This window comes from Staurois parvus, unplaced genomic scaffold, assembly GCF_062004578.1.
Source record: "Staurois parvus isolate SC_StPar_1 unplaced genomic scaffold, SC_StPar_1.0 ptg001053l, whole genome shotgun sequence".
Classification (NCBI taxonomy): domain Eukaryota; kingdom Metazoa; phylum Chordata; class Amphibia; order Anura; family Ranidae; genus Staurois; species Staurois parvus.
This window is the reverse complement of record NW_028318849.1, coordinates 269,743-292,899: the sequence shown is the minus strand read 5'-3', so window position 1 is coordinate 292,899 and position 23,157 is coordinate 269,743. Positions and strand designations below refer to the sequence as shown.

Sequence of the window (23,157 nt, the reverse complement as noted above, 5' to 3'; positions counted from 1 at the left end):
TTTTTACCACCATTGTGATGTGGGCACACATTAACCTCATCTAGGAGAAGGGACTTTAAAGCCCCATACACACAATGAGAATATTTGACAAATGATCATCTGTTTTCTTTTGCATGCTTGTCTCATCGAAAGTGAAGAGGTTACTAAAGTTACGAAAATTATGTACGAAAGAAAGAAAATTCGGAAGGGATGAATTATATTTGCATTGTATTTTCAAACTAAAACTGTACTGATTAAATGAATATCGAATGATCTGGTATTGTATGAGAAAAACTTTCGTGTTTGTCCCTTCAAATAATTTCAGATGAAAGCTGTGTACTAACAATCAGATTATTGTGCGATCGATTCGAAAGTGGTATTTTTTGTTTGATTTTCTGACTGTGTGTACTAGGGTTTAGAGCTGAGAGATTAAATGGGTAGGTTGAGCTGGGCTGCTGAGTTACTGCTGGGAGGGGAAACAAGGTGAGCTAAGTTGCTGAGTTACTGCTGGGAGGGGAAACAAGGTGAGCTAAGTTGCTTAGTTACTGCTGGGAGGGGGAGCAAGGTGAGCTAAGTTGCTTAGTTACTGCTGGGAGGGGGAGCAAGGTGAGCTAAGTTGCTGAGATGCTGGGTAAGGGAAGGGGAAGCAAGGTGAGCTAAGTTGCTGAGTTAATGCTGGGAGGGGGAGCAATGTATGCTGAACTACTGAGTTATGCTGGGAGGGGGAGCAAGGTGAGCTAAGTTGCTGAGTTAATGCTGGGTAAGGGGAGGGGGATCAAGGTATGCTGAACTGCTGAATTACTGCTGGGAGGGGGAGCAATGTATGCTGAACTGCTGAGTTACTGCTGGGAGGGGGAGCAAGGTGAGTTGAGCTCCCGAGTCACTGCTGGAGGGGGAACATGGTGTTCTGTGCTGTTGAGAATTAAAGTGCTTGTAAAGGTTAAAGTTTTTTTTTTTTTTACCTTAATGTATTTTCTGCATTAAGGTAAAAAAACCTTCCATGATCAGCTCCCCCCAGCCATCCCTAAATACTTACCTGAGCCCGATCTCCATCCAGCACTGCTCTGTCTCTCCTCACAGGACTTAGAGGCCGCAGAAGGAGCAATTGGCCTCTTCTTCTGTCAATCAGATCCTGTAAAGAGGGGGCCGAGACGTGCTGTACGTATTAATAGGAAGAGGCTTACTCTGGGGGCACGTGGGGAAGAGGAGGAGCGCTGGCAGGGGGGGACTCCAGAAGAGAGCTGGTTCTGGGCTGCTCTGGGCAAAACCAATGCAGAGGGCAGGTTAGTATAACATGTTTGTTATGTAAAAAAAATTTAACCTTTGCAATCACTTTAAAGTGTTCTTACTGTAATCTTTGAGAATAAATTGCTCCACAGTGGCAACAGCTACAGAGGTCAGTCAGAGCTTGTTTTAAAGCTCATTTGTTGCTAGCTGAGAATAAGGAAACATGTACAAAGCCTAGCCACATTTCTACATTAAAGGTGAACTCTGGGTTAAAAAAAATGTCCCCTTTGTTTAGGGGAAAGATGATGGGAGATATACTTACCATCCTCCCCACACAAGACCGGTCCCTGCATCTAGGCTTTTTTGAGTTTGGGCAAGGACAAAGGGGCCCCATGATGGCAATAGGGGCCCAGGGGCCCCATGAGTTGTCAGTCCGCCCCTGGTGGGAACTTATCTGAGAGGCAGAAATTGTTCATTACTCAAGGAACCTCTAGCAAACTCTGGAGGAACCTTAGGGTTCCATGGAACCCTGGTTGAGAAACCCTGACCCCCCCCCCCCCCCCCAACCTGACTGTCCTTGACCCATCCCTTTTATTCATTGTGTTTCAATTCTGTCAATCATGGGGTATCAGCATCACATGTGGTTGTTACCCAGGGTGGTCTGTATGCAAATACAGCCTGCCTAGAAACACCCACTCTTCCAGACTGACATCCACCTATCAAGGCATTTTGAGATTTGCTTAACTCCTCCCAAGAGACAGCTGCTTGCATCAGGCAAATTGCATCAGGATCTTGATGGATCAGGATCTTGAGAAGAGCACAGAGTCCGGGTGCTGGGATGTTTTCAGGAAGCTATGTTCAGCACCAGTCCCTCCCACCAGCGATGATCTGCCTGCATTGCACATTGTAGCACAGAGAGCCAGTGATTACATCACTGGGGCTAAAATAAGATATCTAATGTATGTTTTATTTAAAAATGTAATTTCTGTTGATGAGCAGTAAAGAAGTAACTAGGGATAGCAAAACATAAGCAGATTAAATTTGAGCCTTAAAACCTAATTCTACATTATCAGCAATAAACATATTATAGATGGAATACATGTTCCAACTGACACTCTTTTTTAACACATGAAAACTGTATAAAAAAAAATGGAAGTTGCCGTTAAAACCCCAAATATGAAACAAATTAAGCAAATATCTCCGTGTATTTTATTGTCTTCTGTACAGATTACCTCTAAGCTCTGAAAGTTCCTGTTTGAACAAATTCTTTGAAATAGCATTAATGTCAAGGAATAGTGAAACTGACTCAGAGAATAAATAACTGTTCACATTTCTCAGTATTTGAGGAAGGTGAAGTCAGCAAAAGCAGAGTCCGCGCTCCAGAATTTCCTGCTTTTTGGGGAATATTTATATTTCATAATAAAACGTCTTAAAGCTAAACTCCGGGCACAATACCTTTCATTTAAATACACTATATTGGGCCAGCCCTCGAAATCATGTGATTCAGGTGTTCCAATCCCCTCCATGCCCACAGGTGTATAAAATCAAGCCCCTAGGCATGCAGACTGCTTCTACAAACATTTATGAAAGAATGGGTCGCTCTCAGGAGCTCAGTGACTTCCAGCGTGATACCGTAATAAGTTGCCACCTGTGCAATAAGTCCATCCGTGACATTTCCTGGCTACTAAATATTCCACGGCCAACTGTTAGTGGGATTATAACAAAGTGGAAGCAACTGGGAACAACAGCCACTCAGCCACCAAGTGGTAGGCCACATAAAATGACAGAGCGAGGTCACCGCATGCTGACGCGTACAGTGCGCAAAAGTCGCCAACTGTCTGCAGAGTCAATAGCTAAAGACCTCCAAACTTCATGTGGCCTTCAGATTAGCACAACAACAGTGTGTAGAGAGCTTCATGGAATGGGTTTCCATGGCCAAGCAGCTGCATCCAAGCCTTACATCACCAAGTGCAATGCAAAGCATCGAATACAGTGGTGTAAAGCACGCCACCGCTGGACTCTCCGCGTGTTCTCTGGAGTGACGAATCACTCTTCTCTGTCTGGCAATCCAATGGACATGTCTGGGTTTAGCGGTTGCCAGGAGAACGGTACTTGCCTGACTGCATTGTGCCAAGTGCAAAGTTGAAGGGAGGGAGGATTATGGTGTGGGGTTGTTTTTCAGGGGTTGGGCTTGGCCCCCTAATTGTAGTGAAGGAAACTCTTAAGGCATCAGCATACCAAGACATTTTGGACAATTCCATGCTCCCAACTTTGTGGGAACAGTTTGGGGACGGCCCCTTCTTGTTCCAACATAAATGCGCACCAGTACACAAAGCAAGGTCCATAAAGACATGGAGGAGCGAGTTTGTGGTGGAGGAACATGACTGGCCTGCCCAGAGTCCTGACCTCAACCTGATAGAACACCTTTGGGGTGACTTAGAGTGGAGACTGCAAGCCAGGCCTTCTCGTCCGACATCAGTGCCTGACCTCACAAATGTGCTTCTGGAAGAATGGTCAAACATTCCCATAAACACCCTCCTAAACCTTGTGGACGGCCTTCCCAGAAGAGTTGAAGCTGTTATAGCTGCAAAGGGCGGGGCCAACTCAATACTGAACCCTACGGACTAAGACTGGGATGCCATTAAAGTTCATGTGAGTATAAAGAGAGGCATCCCAATACTTTTGGCAATATAGTGTATATTCCTTAAAAGCCACAAAGGATATAAAAACGCTTTGTGGGATGAGTTCGATGTTCAGTCAGGAACTAAATGTCATCTATATTAGTGGTATATCTACTGCTACTATACATGACAGTTTCCTTGCTGTCAATGGTTGCCAAGGAAGCAACAGACGCCAGCACCTGCCACATCCTTAGCAACAAGTGACATCACCCAGCCCCATTCATTTACTGGCTGGGAATGTAAGCAAAGGGACAGGGCCCCATGCCGATATTTGAGCAATGACAGTGACTAGAGGCAGCCATATTTGGTCAATTACATCACCCAGGAGACCTCGAACCTTTGTTTACTTTTAGCACTGAAGACTAGGAGATGTCATTCTGTGCCAGTTAGCTAGGTAGGTCATGATTAACTTAGATCTGCATCACTGGATGATGTGTTTGGTGGTGGATTTGCATCTTGGGACTTTTTTTTTTAATGTAAAGGAGTTGTAAAAAAACTGTGTAAGTGGGTTTATTCACTTTTCATCTTTTTGAGTGAATGAGTAGGGACATTATGTACCCCTTACTCATTTACATGAGGGGTGGTATCTGGGGGGCAACATAATTGTAAAAGGGGACTTCCAGAATCCAATAAATCCCCCTCCCACCGACCCATACAACCATCAGGCCAGGGTTGTGGGGAAGAGGTCCTTGTCCTTATCAACATGTAGACAAGGTGCTTTGCCAGGGAGGTTCCCTCCTGCAAAGTACCACCCAAATTAAGGGCATGTGGTCTGATATAGTTCAGGAGGTGAAGGGGGAGGGGGTACACACTCACCTTCTCCTTTCCTGGCCTGTCAGACTGCATGCATGGATAAAGGTCTGGTATGGGGGCCAATGCTGTTTTTTCCTGTTTTTTTTGTTATTTGATTTTTTTTTTTTTTAGTGAGAGGTTCTCAATAATTTTTTTTTTTCGCATGCCGGGTCCCGCCTAACATCCATACCAGACACTCATCAAGGATAAAGGTCTGATATATCTTTTTAGTGGGAACCTACAAAAAATGTTTTTTTGGGGGGGGGGGTCACTCATTAGAATCTCTTATTATTAAAACTGCTGCCTGGTACAAATTTCCCAGGGCAGTGCCCCCATGCCTTTTATTTGACAATCACTTACTTATCAGCCTAGAAAATGTTAATCGCTGTTTTTTAACATTCGGCTCCTATTGACTTCAATGGGGTTTGGATCTGGCGCCTGAACTTTACTGATGTTCAGTGAACCTGCATCGAACCAAGCCCAGGTACATTCACTTCACCTCTATTGGTCAATGAAAAGCATGCACTGTTACTTTGGTGGTCAGTGAAATGACACACATTGTGGGACAGTGGCAAGAATACTCTTTAAATTGGTATTCAGTAGGAAAAATGCCCCTTACATTGATTTCCAGTGGAGAGAATGCCCTTTATATTAGTGGTCAGTGGAAAGAATGCCCCTTACATTGGTGGTCAGTGGAAAGAATGATCCTTACGTTGGTGGTTAGTGGGAAGAATACTCTTTACATTGTTGATCAGTAGGAAGAATGCACCTTATATTGGTGGTCAGTGGGAAGAATGCACCTTATATTGGTGGTCAGTGGGAAGAATGCACCTTATATTGGTGGTCAGTGGGAAGAATGCACCTTATAATGGTGGTCAGTGGGAAGAATGCACCTTATATTGGAGGTCAGTGGGAAGAATGCTCCTTACGTTGGTGGTTAGTGGGAAGAATACTCTTTACATTGTTGATCAGTGGGAAGAATGCACCTTATATTGGTGGTCAGTGGGAAGAATGCACCTTATAATGGAGGTCAGTGGGAAGAATGCACCTTCTATTGGAGGTCAGTGGGAAGAATGCACCTTATATTGGTGGTCAGTGGGAAGAATGCTCCTTACATTGGTGATCAGTGGGAAGAATGCACCTTATATTGGTGGAAGTGGGAAGAATGCTCCTTACATTGCTGATCAGTGGGAAGAATGCTCCTTATATTGGAGGTCAGTGGGAAGAATGCTCCTTATATTGGAGGTCAGTGGGAAGAATGCTCCTTACATTGGTGATCAGTGGGAAGAATGCCCCCCCCCCCCCCCTGCAGACAGCTGACATGATCATAGGTGTTAGCAGTTATTTTCCTGAGAGTAAATGAGAAAAGAAGCTTCACTGGTCCCATACCACTGGCTTCAGAGAACTTATTCCAGAACTATGAGGGTACCGTCAGGCTGGAGATCAAACTGCTACTGTTCATTTATCAAGGAGGCCCTAGCAGCCTGTGAAGGAACCTTAGGGATTCCACAGGTTGAGTGAGGCTGCAATAGAATGACTTGGTATATGATTTTTTTTCTCAAGCAAACACAGTGGAAAAGCTGTTCTAACTTTCCTGCTTTACTTTCTAGATGTTTACGATTTTGGAGAGAGAAGTCAACAGACTGTATCCTCAGTGACAAAGTTTACGCTTTTCAGATGTCAAGGAACAAAATGAAGATGAAAGTGGTGTTTGGACAATGGAAGGTTCTCTCCAGTTCCCATCAACAGTGCAGCGCTATCCTGAAAAGGAGGGAGTCCCAGACCTGCAGCAGAGTCATGGAACGATGGAGAAAATACACCATGGAAGTGAAGGCTGAGAAGTATCTGAACAGAAGGAGATGTCACTGGGCTCTGACAAGGTGGACGGTGAACTTTCAACTGCAGGTGGAATTGGTAAAATATCGAGAGATTAAAGACCTTCATAGGACGGGAACCTACTGGCTGATCTGGTTGTTGCAGTTGCAGCTAACAGTGGAGTGTAGATTGCACCATAAGAGAGTTCTTAGAAAGAGGTAATGATGCCATATAAATATTGCATGAAATGTGAAAGATCAGGGGAAAAAAATGCTAGAGCCTCCTAGTGACCAAGCATAGCGACACTTCCCCCACCATTTCCTTTGGTTTCTGAAAGTGAGGAAAGAAAGTCCTGTCTTTGAGTCACTCTACTCAGAACTTACCCAGGGCTAAGGACACTCTTCCTTACCCCTGATGATCTGGGGTCAGGAGGTGCACTGGAAGGCACTGGGGTCACAATGCTTTGCATTAGTGTCAAAGGCACATTGGGGGTCACTAAATGATGCTCTGCACTGGATTTATGGGAACACATGTCATTGAGAGACACATGATGGTCTGCACTGGAGTCACAGATGCACAGGGGACACATGATGCCCTGAGGCTGCAGGCTGGCATGGACAGAGCAGGCATGATGATTCAATTGAGTACAGTAGCACAGGGGCGGACTGACCATTGGGAAACTCGGGCACTGCCCGAGGGCCCGGGGTCAGTAGGGGGCCCCATGAGATGCCCCTGGTACCTTTTTCATAGGCTTTTTTGAGTTTGGGCAAGGACACAGGGGCCCCATGATCCCCTATTGCCGGGGGCCCCATGAGTTGTCAGTCCGCCCCTGCAGTAGCAGGAGGGGGCTCAGCAGAAGCATAACAAAGTATTTGAATGTCAAGTCACATGTCACTTCACAATTTAAAAGCATTTAAGAATTTAATTTAAGAATGTAACACTTTCTATGATGGGTCTAAATAATGTAACCTATGTACAGGGGTGGACTGACAACTCATGGGACCCCCGGGCAATAGGGGATCATGGCGCCCCTGTGTCCTTGCCCAAACTCAAAAAAGCCTATGAAAAAGGTACCAGGGGCATCTCAAGGGGCCCCCTACTGACGCCGGGCCCTCGGGCAGTGCCCGAGTTTCCAAATGGTCAGTCCGCCCCTGCCTATGTATCTACTAATGTATCTCTCTCATGCTCTGCAGGGCATTCACCACGTGGGCCTCTGCCGCCCACCTCCATGGTACACTGAGAGAGGCAGCTGCCCGACTCCAGTCTGTGTGTCATCACCGACTCCTGCAGATGTGCTTCAACCGATGGCGGACAGAACTGTCACTCAGAAGGCAGAAGAGCGATTGCAAGCTCTCTGCTGTGCCTGCCATGTCGCTGCAGGTCTGGAGAGCAGCCACAAGAGGGCACCAAGCGCTTAGACTGCGGACGCAGACTTCTGTGAAACAGGCAAGTAGATGGACAGACGCGCTCCCCAACACCGCGCTCAGCACCGGCCCAGGACTAGCAGATCTCGCTTGAGCTGAAAGTCCAATTCTGATTGGCTGCTGTGGGTTTGCACACAGTGAGTGCTGCCTTGTTAATTCCTGGGTTCATAATAATACTGACACACTTAGTTACATAGTCTGTCCAAAAAAAGACAAAAGTACATCCAGTTTAACCATTAAAAAAAAAAAAAAGTTATAATCCTACACCCACAGTTGATCCAGAGGAAGGCAAAAAAACCCAGCAAAGCATGATCCAATTTGCTCCTGCAGGGGAAAAAATTCCTTCCTGATCCCCCGAGAGGCAATCGGATATTCCCTGGATCAACTTTACCTATAAATGTTAGTATCCAGTTATATTCTGTGTATCTAGGAAAGAATCCAGACCTTTATTAAAGCAATCCACTGAGCTGGCTAGAACCAACTCTTGAGGGAGTCTATTCCAAATTTTCACAGCTCTTACTGTGAAGAAACCTTTCCATATTTGGAGGTTAAATTTCTTTTCCTCCAGACGTAAAGAGTGCCCCTTGTCCTCTGTGATGAACTCAGGGTGAATAACTACAATGAGTTCACTATATGAACCACTGATGTATTTACTCTGCCGAGCTTTAACAGAATGGCATATTACATATGAAGATCTGAACCTTAACGTGTATGGAAACCCTAACAATGGACATCTTTTATTTGCCCCACTTTTTAGCCTGTAAAATATACCATTGAAAGTGTTTTGTTATCTCTTTTTGATAATACCCTGTAATGTGCAAGGGATCCAGAGGTGCAGGTGTCTGTGTAATGTAAAGGGGTCAAGAGGCATAGGGGGCTGTGCAATGGGGCTATGTAATGTGAAGGAGTCCAGAGGTTCAGGGGGCTGTGTAATATAAAAGGGGTCCAGAGGTGCGGGGGCTGTGTAATGTAAGGGGGGTCAGAGGTACAGGCAGCTGTGTAATGTAAAAGGGGTCCAGAGATGTAGGGGGCTGTATAATGTAAAAGGGCTGCAGGGGGCTGTGTAATGTGCAAGGGGGCTGTGTAATATGAAGGGGTCCAGAGGTGCAGGTGGCTGTGTAATGTAAAGGGGTCCAGAGGTGTAGGGGGCTGTGTAATGTAAAGGGGGTTTTCCTGCATTTTACCCGCAGTTATAGCTGCAGTCCTAAAGATTTCAATTAGATTGCGCATTTTTCTGCATTTTCTGAAAACACACCAAAGGTTCCACATGCTGCATCTTTGACACACTTTCACAAAACAGAAAATACATTTTTTTTTTGGGGGGGAGGGGTGACACCATGTTTCACTGCACCAGGAAACACCAGTGGATTGTCCAGGAGTAAGGAGTGCCCACCACCTCTACAGAAGGAGAAGGATCCATGATGTCATTGAACTCTCCTGAAGGCTACTGGATTGTCCAGGAGTAAGGACTGCTCACCGCTCCACAGGAGGAGAATAGGAAGGATCCATTATATCATTGAACTGGCCTGAAGACTACTGGATTGTCCAAGAGTTAGGGGCTGCTTAGCCACAGGCGGGGATGAAGAAGGACCCATAAAGACACTGAACTGTCCTAATGACTTCTGGATTGTCCAGGAGTAAGGACTGCCCACTAACTTCACAGGTGGAGATAGGGAATACCCATTGATGTTCTGAAATGGCCTGAAGACTGTTGGATGGTCCGAGAGTAAGGACTGCTCACCACTGCCAAAGGAGCAGATGAGGAAGGACCCATAAAGTCACTGAACTGTCCTGAAGACTGCTGTATTGTCCTGGAGTGAGGACTGCCCACCAACTCCACAGGAGGAGAAGAGGAAGGATCCATGATGTCACTAAACTGGCCTGAAGACTGTTTGATTAAGATATGTATCAATGGTTGTTCTTATTCTTATATAAACCTTATAGTAACTGGTTCCCTTTAAATAAATTAGAACCATTGACATTGGTCACTATCCTGATAGAGCATACTGTCTTCAGTGTGTTCTCCAGTCATGACTCCAGTGTCACAGCCTACCTGGATTGTCCAAGAGTAAGGACTGATAACCACTGCCACAGGAGCAGATGAAGAAGGGCAACTAAAGTCAATGAACTGTGCTGAAGACATCTGGATTGTCCAGGAGTAAGGACCTTCCCATCAACTTCACAGGTGGGTGGAGAAAAGTTAGAACCAATAATTTCCTGAAATGACCTGAAGACTGCTGGATGGTCCAGGAGTAAATACTATCTGCTGCCCCCACAAGAGAAGATGATGAAAGACTCATGATCAGGGGCCTATTTTACCGTGTGGCAAACAAGACGATTGCCTTGGGTGGCATATTTCAGGGGGGCAGCACTGTCTCTCAGAAGATGGGACAAACATGACAAGTGAAGAGGATGGGGACAAGGTGAGGCACTGCCTGAGCTCTGCCATGGGATCCGAGAGAGGCTGTGGGCTGCTGGAAGGTGTAGGTAGAGGGCAACTCTTGTTCTCACACAAGGATGACACTGGGCTTTCCTGACCATGTCTCCAGGGATGGTTGGCTGCTTTGATTCCAGGGGTGAGTACTGGAAGACCTGCTCTCTCTCCTCTCCCTCTCTCTCCTTTATTAGATTGTGGGGGGGCGCCCGATTTTAGTGTTGCTTAGGGCAGCACAGAATCAAAATACACCACTGCTCATGATGTCACTGAACATGCATGAAGACTGCAAGATTGTCCAGGAGTAAGGACTGCTCACCACTGCGACAGGGGGAGAAGAGGAAGGATCCACAACTAAACTGGTCTGAAGACTTCTGGATCATCCAGGAGCTAGGACTGTCCACCACCTCCACAGGGAGAGAAGGGGAAGGACCCATGGGGGTTTATTTACTAAAGCTGGAGAGTCCAAAATCAGACTCCCTTCTGCATAGAAACCAATCAGCTTCCAGGTTTCATTGCCAAAGCTTCATTGAACAAGCTGAGGTTAGAAGCTGATTGGTTTCTATGCAGAAGGGAGTCTGATTTTGGATTCTCCAGCTTTAGTAAATAAACCCCATGATGTCACTGAAATTACCTGAAGACTGTTTGATCAAGGTATGTATCAATGGGTGTTCTTATTTTTACATAAACCTTATAGTAACTGGTTCCCTTTAAATAAATTAGAACCATTGGCATTGGTGACCATCCTGATAGAGCTTACAGTCCTCAGTGTGTTCTCCAGTCATGACTCCAGTTTTACTGTTTCTGGTGGGATTCAGTTATCCTAGATATGAAGAGTTTATGCTCTCTGGCACATCTTTTACGTCAATGTTTTGTGGTTTCAGATAGTTTGAGCAACATTAACAAGGTACCCAGTGCAGCAACCCAGACCTGCCAATCAGAAGTCTTACTGCCCACTTCCATCGCACTGATTGGATACTGTGAGAGTCAACACATCTATACTCAGTCTGCATACTGTGATACTTAAATCTTTTTTTCATAATATCATGTTTCATGCATTACCTGCGACGGTATAGGCTTGCAATTATTGGACGACAGCAGCCGCGGTCTCCCTGCGTAGACGTTGTCACCATGTGACTGTCGGGACCAGAAAATTGAGGAAGATTTGTCTGTCAATGGCACTAGGTACTGTAATATCTATCAATAATAACATGGTAAAGCTGTGCTATTTGTTATTGGATTGTGTCAACTATCAGAATTCATTTGTACTGTGAAGGTGGCATTCTGCTTTAGATGTGATGGGGCCAGGGGCGGACTGACCATTTGGAAACTCAGGCACTGCCCGAGAGCCCGGGGTCAGTAGGGGGCCCCATGAGATGCCCCTGGTACCTTTTTCATAGGCTTTTTTGAGTTTGGGCAAAGAAACAGGGGCCCCATGATCCCCTATTGCCTGGGGGCCCCATGAGTTGTCAGTCCACCCCTGGATGGGGCCCCACAGCCATACCATTAAAGGCCCCCTTTCTCTCCAATCTCTGTATGAAAGACAATGCAGCGGTGCAGAATACCAATTGCTTTCAAAATAATTGTAAACACTGAGGGATCTATAAAAAAATTTCCATAGTCATTCGTTGAAGTGAATCTTCAAACATATGTATTATGTGTGAACTGGGCAAGAAAAAATGTTTTTTAGGCTATTCTCTTATTTAAATGGATGCTGTTTTATTATGAATAGTAGTAAAATACCACATTATGGCCACAAGATGGGACTGAGAGTCATACAAAACACATATTCCTTTGAAACAAGAGGTACAATGTAGTGAATGCTACAGAGAATTAGTAGATAAATGTCATCTAGAATTGTTACTTTGTAAATCTTGTTACAAGGATGTTTGTATTTCCTATGACTCTCAGCTCCATCTAGCGGCCATAATGCAGTATTTTACTCTGTTCATACCAAACAAATATTCATTCAGAAGACAGAATAGCCTAAGGAACGTTTGTTTTTGGCCTGTTTGCGCAGAAAATATACATGCAGATTCTTTGGAAGAATGGTTATGTCATTTTTCTTTTCATAAACTGAACCTCATGTATACACTATATTGCCAAAAGTATTGGGCCAGACCTCCAAATCATTGGATTCAGGTGTTCCAATCACCTCCATGGCCACAGGTGTATACAATCCAGCCCCTAGGCATGCAGACTGCTTCTACAAACATTTGTGAAAGAATGGGTCGCTCTCAGGAGCTCAGTGACTCCAAGCGTGGTCCCGTGATAGGTTGTCACCTGTGCAATAAGTCCATCCGTTTCTTTGTTACTAAATATTCCACGGTCAACTGTTAGTGGGATTATAACAAAGTGGAAGCAACTGGGAACAACAGCAACTCAGCCACCAAGTGGTAGGCCATGTAAAATGACAGAGCGGGGTCAGCGCATGCTGAAGAGCACAGTGCGCAGAAGTCACCAACTGTCTGCAGAGTCAATAGCTAAACACCTCCAAACTTCATGTGGCCTTCAGATTAGCACAACAGTGCGTAGAGAGCTTCATGGAATGGGTTTCCATGGCTGAGCAGCTGCATCCAAGCCTTACATCACCAAATGCAATGCAAGGCGTTGGATGCAGTGGTGTAAAGCACGCTGCCACTGGACTCTAGAGCAGTGGAGATGTCTTCTCTTGAGTGACCAATCACACTTCTCTGCTGACAATCCGATGGACATGTATGGGTTTGGCGGTTGCCAGGAGAATGGTATTTGCCTGACTGCATTGTGCCAAGTGTAAAGTTTGGTGGAGGGGGGATTATGGTGTTGGGTTGTTTTTCAGGGGTTGGGCTTGGCCCCTTAGTTCCAGTGAAGGGAACTCTTAAGGGGTTAGCATACCAAGACATTTTGGACAATTTCATGCTCCCAACTTTGTGGAAACAGTTTGGGGATGGCCCCTTCCTGTTCCAACATGTCTGTGCTCCAGTGCACAAAGCAAGGTCCATAAAGACATCGATGAGCCAGTTTGGGGTGGAGGAACTTGACTGGCCTGCACAGAGTCCTGACCTCAACCCGAAAGAACACTTTTGGGATGAATTAGAGCAGAGACTGTGAGCCAGGCCTTCTCATCCGACATCAGTGCCTGACCTCAGAAATGAGCTTCTGGAAGAATGGTCAAACATTCCCATAGACACCCTCCTAAACCTTGTGGACGGCCTTCCCAGAAGAGTTGAAGCAAAGGGCGGGGCCAACTCAATATTGAACCCTACGGACTAAGACTGGGATGCTATTAAAGTTCATGTGTGTGTAAAGTCAGGCCAACCAATACTTTTGGCAATATAGTGTACTTTTGTTAATCTAAATGTATTTTCCAAATGCTATTGCTTCATGCATAAATCACTATGTAGCCAGACAGTGCAGGAGCCCCTCTACCTCCAGGCCCTGTAGCAATTGCATGGTCTGGTATGGCTATAGAGGTAACATTTCCAAGTTTGCTGGGAGTTCACCTTCCAAACCACGACAATGGGAACTTTTACTATTTGTAAGGATGATGCATGATCTCAGATGTGTCCTGTCTTCACTATCCCTGTTCTGTGTTGTATGCAGATGGCAGTCAGTCCAGAGCTACAGGCCGCTCTTTTGAGGACCTGGATTACGAGGGGCTGACGCGGAGTGCATTCAGTCGCTGGTTACTGCTGTACAGGAGGCACAGATGGAATGAAGGCGCTGAGGGGAGTGAGCCGTGGGAAGATGACAGAGGACCACTGAATAGGAACACAGTGCCATCAGATCAGGAGAATGCATGGTAGAAGTACCCCATCATGAAGCACACCTAGATTAGAGCCCTTTAACTCTGCTGAGGAAGTGTCAGGCTGGATTCACATCTGAGCGTCAGCAATTCCAAAACTGTTTTTGCATGTTTTTTGTCACAGACATGGCACAGATACGTTTGCAATTTCCTTTAGGGTTCATGCACACAGGGCTTTATTACTTGTTTTATATCCCTTGTGTTATTTCTCTGCACCCGGAGAGCCGCATGTGCTGCATACAGCCTGTCATACACGTGAATGGCGGTATGCAGCCATGTTCTTCTAAACGCTATTGCTTCTTCAGATTTGCATGTATGTTGAACTAACATGAAAGTTTGCACTCATAAAGTACATTTGATTTACATGCTGATGAAAAAGTATCCGTATTCATAAGAGTGTGGCCATTGACATGTATCGTAGGCTGTATGCAGCATGTGGGAAAGGGCAGGGAAGTAACACTAGGCATATAAAATGCCTAAAAAAAAAAGCCCCATACTCTTGAACCCTATGTCCAGGGGCGGACTGACCATTTGGAAACTCGGGCACTGCCCGGGGTCAGTAGGGGGCCCCATGAGATACCCCTGGTACCTTTTTCATAGGCTTTTTTTAGTTTGGGCAAGGACACAGCGGCCCCATAATCCCCTATTGCCCGGGGGCCCCATGAGTTGTCAGTCCGCCCCTGCCTATGTCTCAGTTCACACTTGTGCAACTTGTCATGTGACTTTGGGCACATAAAGTTACAGCCCATTGTTTTCAATGGCACCCATTCTAATCTATGCGACTTTAATGTGCAGTCACTTTGAAAAGGTTCCTGCACTACTATGATGTGACTTGAGTGCCAGAGAGTATCAAATCTAAGTCCCATTAAAAGTCGCTATGGAAATCGTACGACTTTGGAGTCGCACAAGCATGAACGGTAGGGTCTATTCACACCAGGTGTGGTGGCATTGCTTTGGGTGGCTATTCAAGCATTGTCCCACCATAAGAAGGCTCCATGTACACGGGATGTTTGGTAACGTTAGCTGTATAAAGTCATATTAAAACCGTGAGCTTTTTGTAGTGTTTTTGCATTATTGTTTAGCTGCATTTTCCTGCGCTTGCATTTTTTTAACCAAAAGAACCCCATTTTTTTTGGTACAAAAACGTTGGTGTGCACGACCGTGTAGGGCAGTTAATTTGCCTGAATGGGCTGCCCTACATCTGAAAAGAGCACCAAAGTAGATCCTGCACCCTTTTCTGGTGCTGACTTTGGTGCATTTTTATTATTATTATACAGGATTTATATATTATTATTATACAGGATTTATATATTATTATTATACAGGATTTATATATTATTATTATTATACAGGATTTATATAGCGCCAACAGTTTGCTCAGCGCTTTACAATATAACGGGAGACAATACAGCAACAATACAGTTCAATACAAGAGGGATAGGAGGGCCCTGATCCTTGGAGCTTACAATCTAAGAGATTTTTGAATTTTTTTGACAGAATTAAGAATGCCACCGAAATACGCATTCTGTATTTCAACGCATTTTTGGCATGTTTCAGAAACGTGTTTCTGCGATGCTCCAGTGTGAACTGGGCCTAAGTAGTGTGCAAATAGGAGAATGGAAGGAAACAAACTCCCTTTTGGAAGCAAAGGTCCACTTTTAATACAAGAAAGAGGAAATGCATCATCCCCGCAGTTACCTAATGACAAGTTGTGTGTACCGCCCAGGGGCGGACTGACCATTTGGAAACTCGGGCACTGCCCGAGGGCCCAGGGTCAGTAGGGGGCCCCATGAGATGCCCCTGGTACCTTTTTCATAGGCTTTTTTGAGTGTGGGCAAGGACACAGGGGCCCCATGATCCCCTATTGCCCAGGGGCCCCATGAGTTGTCAGTCCGCCCCTGGTACCGCCATGTAACATATTAACCCAATAACGGAACAAAGTAGCAAGTGGGCACATTAGAAAATCAAAACATAAACTGTACACATTCATAATCCAGTATTTAGTAGAGGCCCCTGCCCATCTAGAATATAATTAGGGGACTGTGAATAAAAAGAAATTGCTGTATGAATGTGACAAGTATCCGCACAGCCACAACAGAATTATTCTGTATTTTGTGTAATATTATGTCCTATGATCATAAGTGACATCTAGTGGTCATAATCCAGTATTGAAAAAAAAAAAACAGGTTGTGGTCACTAGATGGCACCAATGATCATAGGAGATAATTCTATTACACACAACATGGCAAGCTTTCATTGGGGCTGTACAGCTGAAAACAAAGGGAACACAATCCTTGAAATGAAGACAGCCACCCCATCTTAGGTCTGGTAATCTGATTTGTTCTTGGGTCTAGAAACTTTTAACAAACTTTGTTCCCCGACAACACATCTAACCATGTGCTTGTGGGGGGAGTACAGCACAGAATGGTTGGACCCTTCTGCTGCAGATACTGCTACAGTTCCTTCATGACAAACAAGCTCTTGAAATCTTCCTTACACATAGCAGATACTTCACAAGCCTGCACGGTGATACAGGAGGAAGGCAGGTCTCAGAGGTGTTTCCTGAGCAGATCAGATCACTGTCCTGACTTGGGACTGAACTCTGAATATGGAATGATTTCATTGCAGGGAGCTGGAGGACAACACTCATCTTTTGGAGTTGTTGCAGAATTTTCAGTGCCGATCTGAACAAATTTGTCTGATCACGGCATGGACGCGGTGGAAGGGGTTACACGAGACTGCATCAGCGGTACAAGAACTGGTAAATATCTCTCCATCCCGGACTGTAAAGTGCAGCCACCCTCAGGTCCTGCTCATTTTTAGAATGGGAAAGCTTAGAACTTCTGAACTGTTTTCTCTGCTGACTGTGCTTTCCTGTCCAGGTGACTACTGCACCTTCAGTTATTTTTATAGGTGTCACTAGGATAGGAAGTAAGGAAAATCTCCTCTAGGGGGTTCCAGAGAAAGAGAAAAGCTGCTGGAGATGTTTTAATTTTTCCATAAAGCGGTTGTAATGGCTGAAGGTTTTTTTACCTTCATGTATTCTATGCATCAAAGTGAAAAAAACTTTTTTTGTGTACTATCCCCCCCTAATACTCACCTAAGCCCCCTGTTGATCCAGCGATGTGCACTGGAGTCACAGCAATCCAGAGCCTCCCTCTTCTCATTGGCTGAGACAGCAGCGCGAGCCAATTGTAAATTACAATTGTATTTTAACTATTGATAAATAGTAGATAATAGATTCATAACACTGCCCCTGACTACCTCACCAACCTGATCCCCAAGTACCACCCTACCCGTACCCTTCGCTCCTCACAAGACCTCCTTCTATCCTGCTCCCTGGTCTCCTCCTCCCATGCATGACTGCAGGACTTCTCCAGGTCCTCCCCTATCCTCTGGAACTCACTGCCCCAATCCATCCGACTGTCGCCTTCCCTCCCCACATTCAGGCGCTCCCTCAAAACCCATTTCTTCAGGGAAGCCTACCCCACCCTCACCTAACGGCCATTCTCCTTCATTCCTCCCACCACTTCATCCCCCTCAGCCACTTCATTCCCCTCAGCCACTTTCTATTGTTCCACTACCCCCTCCTAGATTGTAAGCTTGAAAGAGTAGGGCCCTCTAACCCCTCGTACGCTGTCTGTTTTGTTGTACTGTGCCATGTATTGTCCCCCCTATTGTACAGCGCTGAGCAAACCCTTTGGCGCTATATAAACTCGATGTAATAATAATAATAATTGATCAAAATCCACTTCCTTGTATGTGGCATTTTAATCAAATAAGTTGTCAGCTATAGATCAATCATTCTTAATGGGGGAGATGGGTCAGAAAAGAAACCAGTCATTTATTGAAGGAGTTTATGATCACAATAAGAGAAAATTTGCAGCACCGAGAATATGGCATCAACGACGGATGATTCCTTACCTAACCAGACATTATTAGTAGAGGGAAACCTGTTTGTGGAGGGTGGCAGCTCTTTGCACATCCTTGCAGTGTTCAGCAGCTCTACAAGTAGCAGTTCTAAGCAGCTTCTATTGCAGTCATAGCTGACTATAACAGATTCTTTCATTGTAGAATCGGAGGCGCTTGGTAGCGGGAAGCTGGAAGATCTGGCGGAAGAGAAGGCTGCAGATTACTACAGCGATACAGTTCTTGGATTGGGAGAACAGGTGGCTTTGTCTCAAGGTAAAAAAAACCCTGGTCAGACATTTGGAATGAAATCAAAGCCTTGTATGCAGAAGACAATTGGATCTATTTAAAAGAAAAAAAAAAAAAAAATATATATATATATATATATAAAAACAATTGAGACAAATGTCAAAAGGGTTTGTCACTGTATTAAAGGATATGTTCAGTTTTGACCTGTATTTAGGGTGTAACATGTTCCATTACCTGCGGCGCTCACCAACCCCCTACTCCAAGGCCTCCCATGACCGCAGTCGGGGGAGCCTCTCCCTGCACCCTTGTCATTTTTCAAAATCAGCTTGGCTGTGCAGGGCTCCACCTACACAGCCACATCATTAATTCACAGGAACCTGTGAAGGAAGAAACGACAAGTCCCATCTGTCACCACAGCAGACTTGTAGTTTTCAGTGGACTGCAAGCAAGTTCATCGACACTTCCTCCAGCTCTGAAACTCACACCCTGTACAGATGTACGGGCTCAGAGCTGTAGGGGGTTTGCAAGAGCCTGACACCCATGATCCACTGAGCGTGGGTGCAATGCTCTGTAGGCTCCTGTGAAAAAAATAATTGCACACTTTTTTTCCTTCAAAAATATGCACATTTATTATTTTTTTTCACAAAGGTGAACTTATCCTTTAAAGCTGGTGCTTCTGTGGATCACAGGAGTGCCGTTCAAGTCGCTGAGACCCTGAGCCAGCCATTCCCACCCCCTCCACAGCCCAGTGCTCCAGTGAGTGCTGGGGGGGGGTAAAGCACTGAGCCGGAGATAGACAGTCCCAGCTCTCTGCTCAGAGGGGCAGGCAGAAGTGATTAGTGGTGTTTGATCACTCAGTTCTCAGCCTTAGAACCAGTGGGGAACAGATGCAGTATTAGATCGATGATGCATCCACCTATGTAAGTACACTTTTAAAAAAATTCCAAAACTTCTCTTTTAAGGAAAGTATGGTCAGAATCTCTGAAGGATCGGTAAATGTTTGTCACTTTTATCCAACAATGTAGCATGAACAATTTTGTAGCAGTTACAGAACAGCTTTCCATTGCAATTTTGTTGCTGGGAGACAAATGAATTGCTTTCATTTGTCAGTGAAAATGTATGATAGAAAAATTTCAAGTGATGTGCAGCTTTGTTGTTGACCAATTGGCTTTTTGATGCATTTAGAGCAGGGGTCTCCAAACTGTGGCCCTGCGGCTGGATGTGGTTCTTTTATTGCCTTTATCTAGCCCTTGGAGCACTATTCCTTCCTTTGACATTCACAATAGCTCCCACTGGCACCAATGACAGGGCACAATTGGTCCCACTGACACCAATGATGGGGCACAATTGGTCCCACTGACACCAATGATGGGGCACAATTGGTCCCACTGACACCAATGATGGGGCACAATTGCTCCCACTGACACCAATGATGGAGCAAAATTCCTTCCACTGACACCAATGACGGGGCACTATTCCTTCCCCTGACACCAATGACGGGGCACAATTGCTCCCACTGACACCAATGATGGAGCAAAATTCCTTCCACTGACACCAATGATGGGGCACTATTCCTTCCCCGGACACCAATGACGGGGCACAATTGCTCCCACTGACGGGGCAAAAGTCCTCCCACTGACACCAATGACGGGGCACAATTGCTCCCACTGACACTAATGACGGGGCACTATTCCTTCCACTGACACCAATGACGGGGCACAATTGCTCCCACTGACACCAATGACGGGGCACTATTCCTTCCACTGACACCAATCATGGGGCACAATTGCTCCCACTGACGGGGCAAAAGTCCTCCCACTGACACCAATGACGGGGCACTATTTCTCCCACTGACGGGGCACTATTCCTTCCACTGACACCAATGACGGGGCACATTTGCTCCCACTGACACCAATGATGGGGCACAATTGCTCCCACTGACGGGGCAAAAGTCCTCCCACTGACACCAAGGATGGGGCACAATTGCTCCCACTGACACCAATGACAGGGCACTATTCCACTCTCACATTCCAGTGATGGGGCATTGTGACTTAAGCCAGTACATTTTCTACTCCCACTGACCACAGTCCGGCCTTTCTAATGTCTGAAGAATAGTAAACTGGCCCTTTGTTTAGCAAAGACCCCTGATTTGGGGCTATGGCATTGCCAAGCTCAGTAGCTTCTTGTGTTACCCAATGCTGCTACAGATAGTCATTGCACACCAGAGATTTGTAAGTCTTACACAGAGGGTATATGTCGTGGAGCACTGGATCTCTAGAAGAGTTAAGGACTCTGGGGTATCTGGTGAAAGGGTTTTTTCAGGCGTCTCTCCAATGAGCAGGGCCTACGTTCAGCTCTAATTTCAGGAAGGAAAACGGCAAAATCTAAGTGTTCAATGCCAACTCCACCTTTTTTGCACCTTGTTACATCTGTATTGTGCTTAGCCAACTTAGCAAAATCTCTCCAAGCAGGCTCATGTAGTTCATTATAAATGTTTATTTTGACCTCAGGCCTTTACAAGATGGCGACAGCGTATGGTGACCAGACGAGGATTGGGAAGAATATCAGGAATGCCGGTGAGGATGGGTGTGGAAGATTTCCCGGGAGCTGGGCCGTGACGGCGGTCCAGTAGGAGCTCATTCAGCAAGGCTCCAGTTACACTTTCTTGGAAGTAACATTCCTGACATACTACAGAGAGGCCTCACTGCACAGCCAGCCAGCTGGAGAGGATGCTTACCAGGAAGGAACAAGTCCCGGGGATAGACAGCAATACCAGGATGCCCACCACCTTGATAAGAACTACAAGTCTCAGCCTGTAATGTATGGTGGTTCGTAGTATCCTCACCCCAGGAGAGGTGTGCTTCATGTCCTTCTCCGTTCAGTCCCTGCAATGAAAAAGTGTCCTGTGGCTTGTTAAAGCTGCCCTCCAGGGAAACCAGTTGGAATACATACGTGGGAGCGGTTGTACCTGCCAAAGGATTTGTATTTCTTTCCATTCAGTCTTGAAACTTACACAGCCAGCCTGGTGACCTGACTTTTCTCTGCTGCTGTTAGAGCAACAAAGTCCAGTCGTCTTCCTGCCCCACATCATGTTATTGGACAATGAGGGAGCAGCAGCAAAGGTCATGTCTATGCTCTCCTCTCGTCGTCATATGTGCCTACAGCTCACCTAGTTCCCTCTCCCAGTCTGAGTGCTGCTGTCCAGGAAGGGGGGGAGGTTAAAGGAGGATGAAATACAGGAAATGTAGGTATTTATATTAAATGGATTTAAATACACACTCTTCTTTATTCAGTGATGTGTTTAATATCTGTGTGTGGCTCAGTTTTAAAAGGAAATTGTCTAACATTTAGGTACTGTAATCCCAGGTCTCTGCCACCCAAGACAAGAGATTCTGCTCACAGCAGAGCCCTACCTGAGGGCGATGAGATCTCACCAGGGTCATGGAGAGCAGCAAATACTTAGGCTGGCCATACATTATACAATTTTCTTTAGATTTACCAAAAATCATATAATAGGAGGTCAAACCGAAACAACACTTTCAGTTGTATCCAATTAAGCAGGTCCTTGCACTACATAGTTGATGGTAAATCTAAAGGAAATTGAACAGAAAATTGTATAGTGTATGGTCAGCCTTAGCATGGCATAAAACCCTCTTCCTGCCACAAAAAAAAAGTAACGAAGTTGGATAGGATCCTGCCAATGCTGGTCACATGACTAAAAGACTAGGTCGAAGGTCATATGAAGGCTCAGGATTTATATGGACGCAGGCTGTTTGTAATTTTTTTTTTGTGAAAAATATCCAGAGCTTTAGTCTTTGTCATCCCTCCAAGCCCCCCTCGATTTTTTAGTGAACATTACAATATAAGTCTGATTTATTCTGCTGCAGCCTAAATGGCTTGCTTCTGAGCTGCCCCTTCAGCAGAGATCATATGACTGAACACCTACCTGTATTGTCACATGATCAGCACAGGATGGAGGCTGGAGCAGCATTTTCCCCAGGTAAGCTTAGAAGAAAATGCTAGTTGCTTTGCTGTCATGCTAATAATACTCAAAGTGATACTAAAGGTTCAGATTTATTTAAAATAACCGACATGTTATACTTACCTGCTCTGTCTAATGGTTTTACACTGAGCAGCTCCGATCCTTCTCTTTTCGGGTTCCCCGGCAGCGCTCCTCCCCCCTCCCTCCTGCTGATTGCCCCCAGAGCAACTAGTTTGTCTATAAGACACACAGAGCATGGCTTGGCCCAGGTACTTATATAGCGCCGTCAATTTACACAGCACTTTACATATATATTGTACATTCACATCAGTCCCTAACCCTCAAGGGGCGTACAATCTAAGGTCCCTAACTCACATTCATATATACACATACTAGGGACAATTTAGTCAGGAACCAATTAATCTACCAGCATGTCTTTGGAGTGTGGGAGGAAACCCACGCAGGCACAGGGAGAACATGCAAACGACAGGCAGGAGGTGCCGTGGCTGGGATTCGAACCAACGACCCGAGTACGGCCAGGCGGAAGTGCTAACCATTTAGCCACTGTGCTGCCCCCATATCTACACTTTTCCTCCAAGGGAACTCAATGTGGTTCGTTCTGCTGGTTTTTCAAAGACCATCCTTTCAACCAATCAGGAATATTCCTTTCTCTATCTTTGAAAGATAGCCTGTCTTGTAGCCACCATTTCTGCCAAGCATGTTTTTGAGTCAGCAGCCCTAAAGTGGTTGTAAACCCTTACATATAATCCAGTGAAGTGACCTGACCTCAGCTGATACACAGATGGAAGAAATCCTCCTGCTTAAGTTGTACCTTTTTATTTGTAGTCTTCTCATCTCTACATCTGTGCTGAATTTATATA

The 23,157-nt window shown here is 45.4% G+C and overlaps 1 protein-coding gene across 1 annotated transcript; it reads left to right on the top strand.

The window, feature by feature from the left end:
- Positions 1 to 11,226: 11,226 nt before the first annotated feature.
- LOC149440774 (uncharacterized) lies at positions 11,227 to 21,586 on the top strand. The gene is made up of 5 exons (XM_089658162.1): positions 11,227 to 11,537; positions 13,935 to 14,133; positions 16,765 to 16,897; positions 18,211 to 18,321; positions 20,805 to 21,586. Exons 1-5 carry the CDS (start codon positions 11,528 to 11,530, stop codon positions 20,910 to 20,912), a joined length of 561 nt encoding a protein of 186 aa, XP_089514288.1. The 5' UTR covers positions 11,227 to 11,527; the 3' UTR covers positions 20,913 to 21,586.
- Positions 21,587 to 23,157: the final 1,571 nt, after the last annotated feature.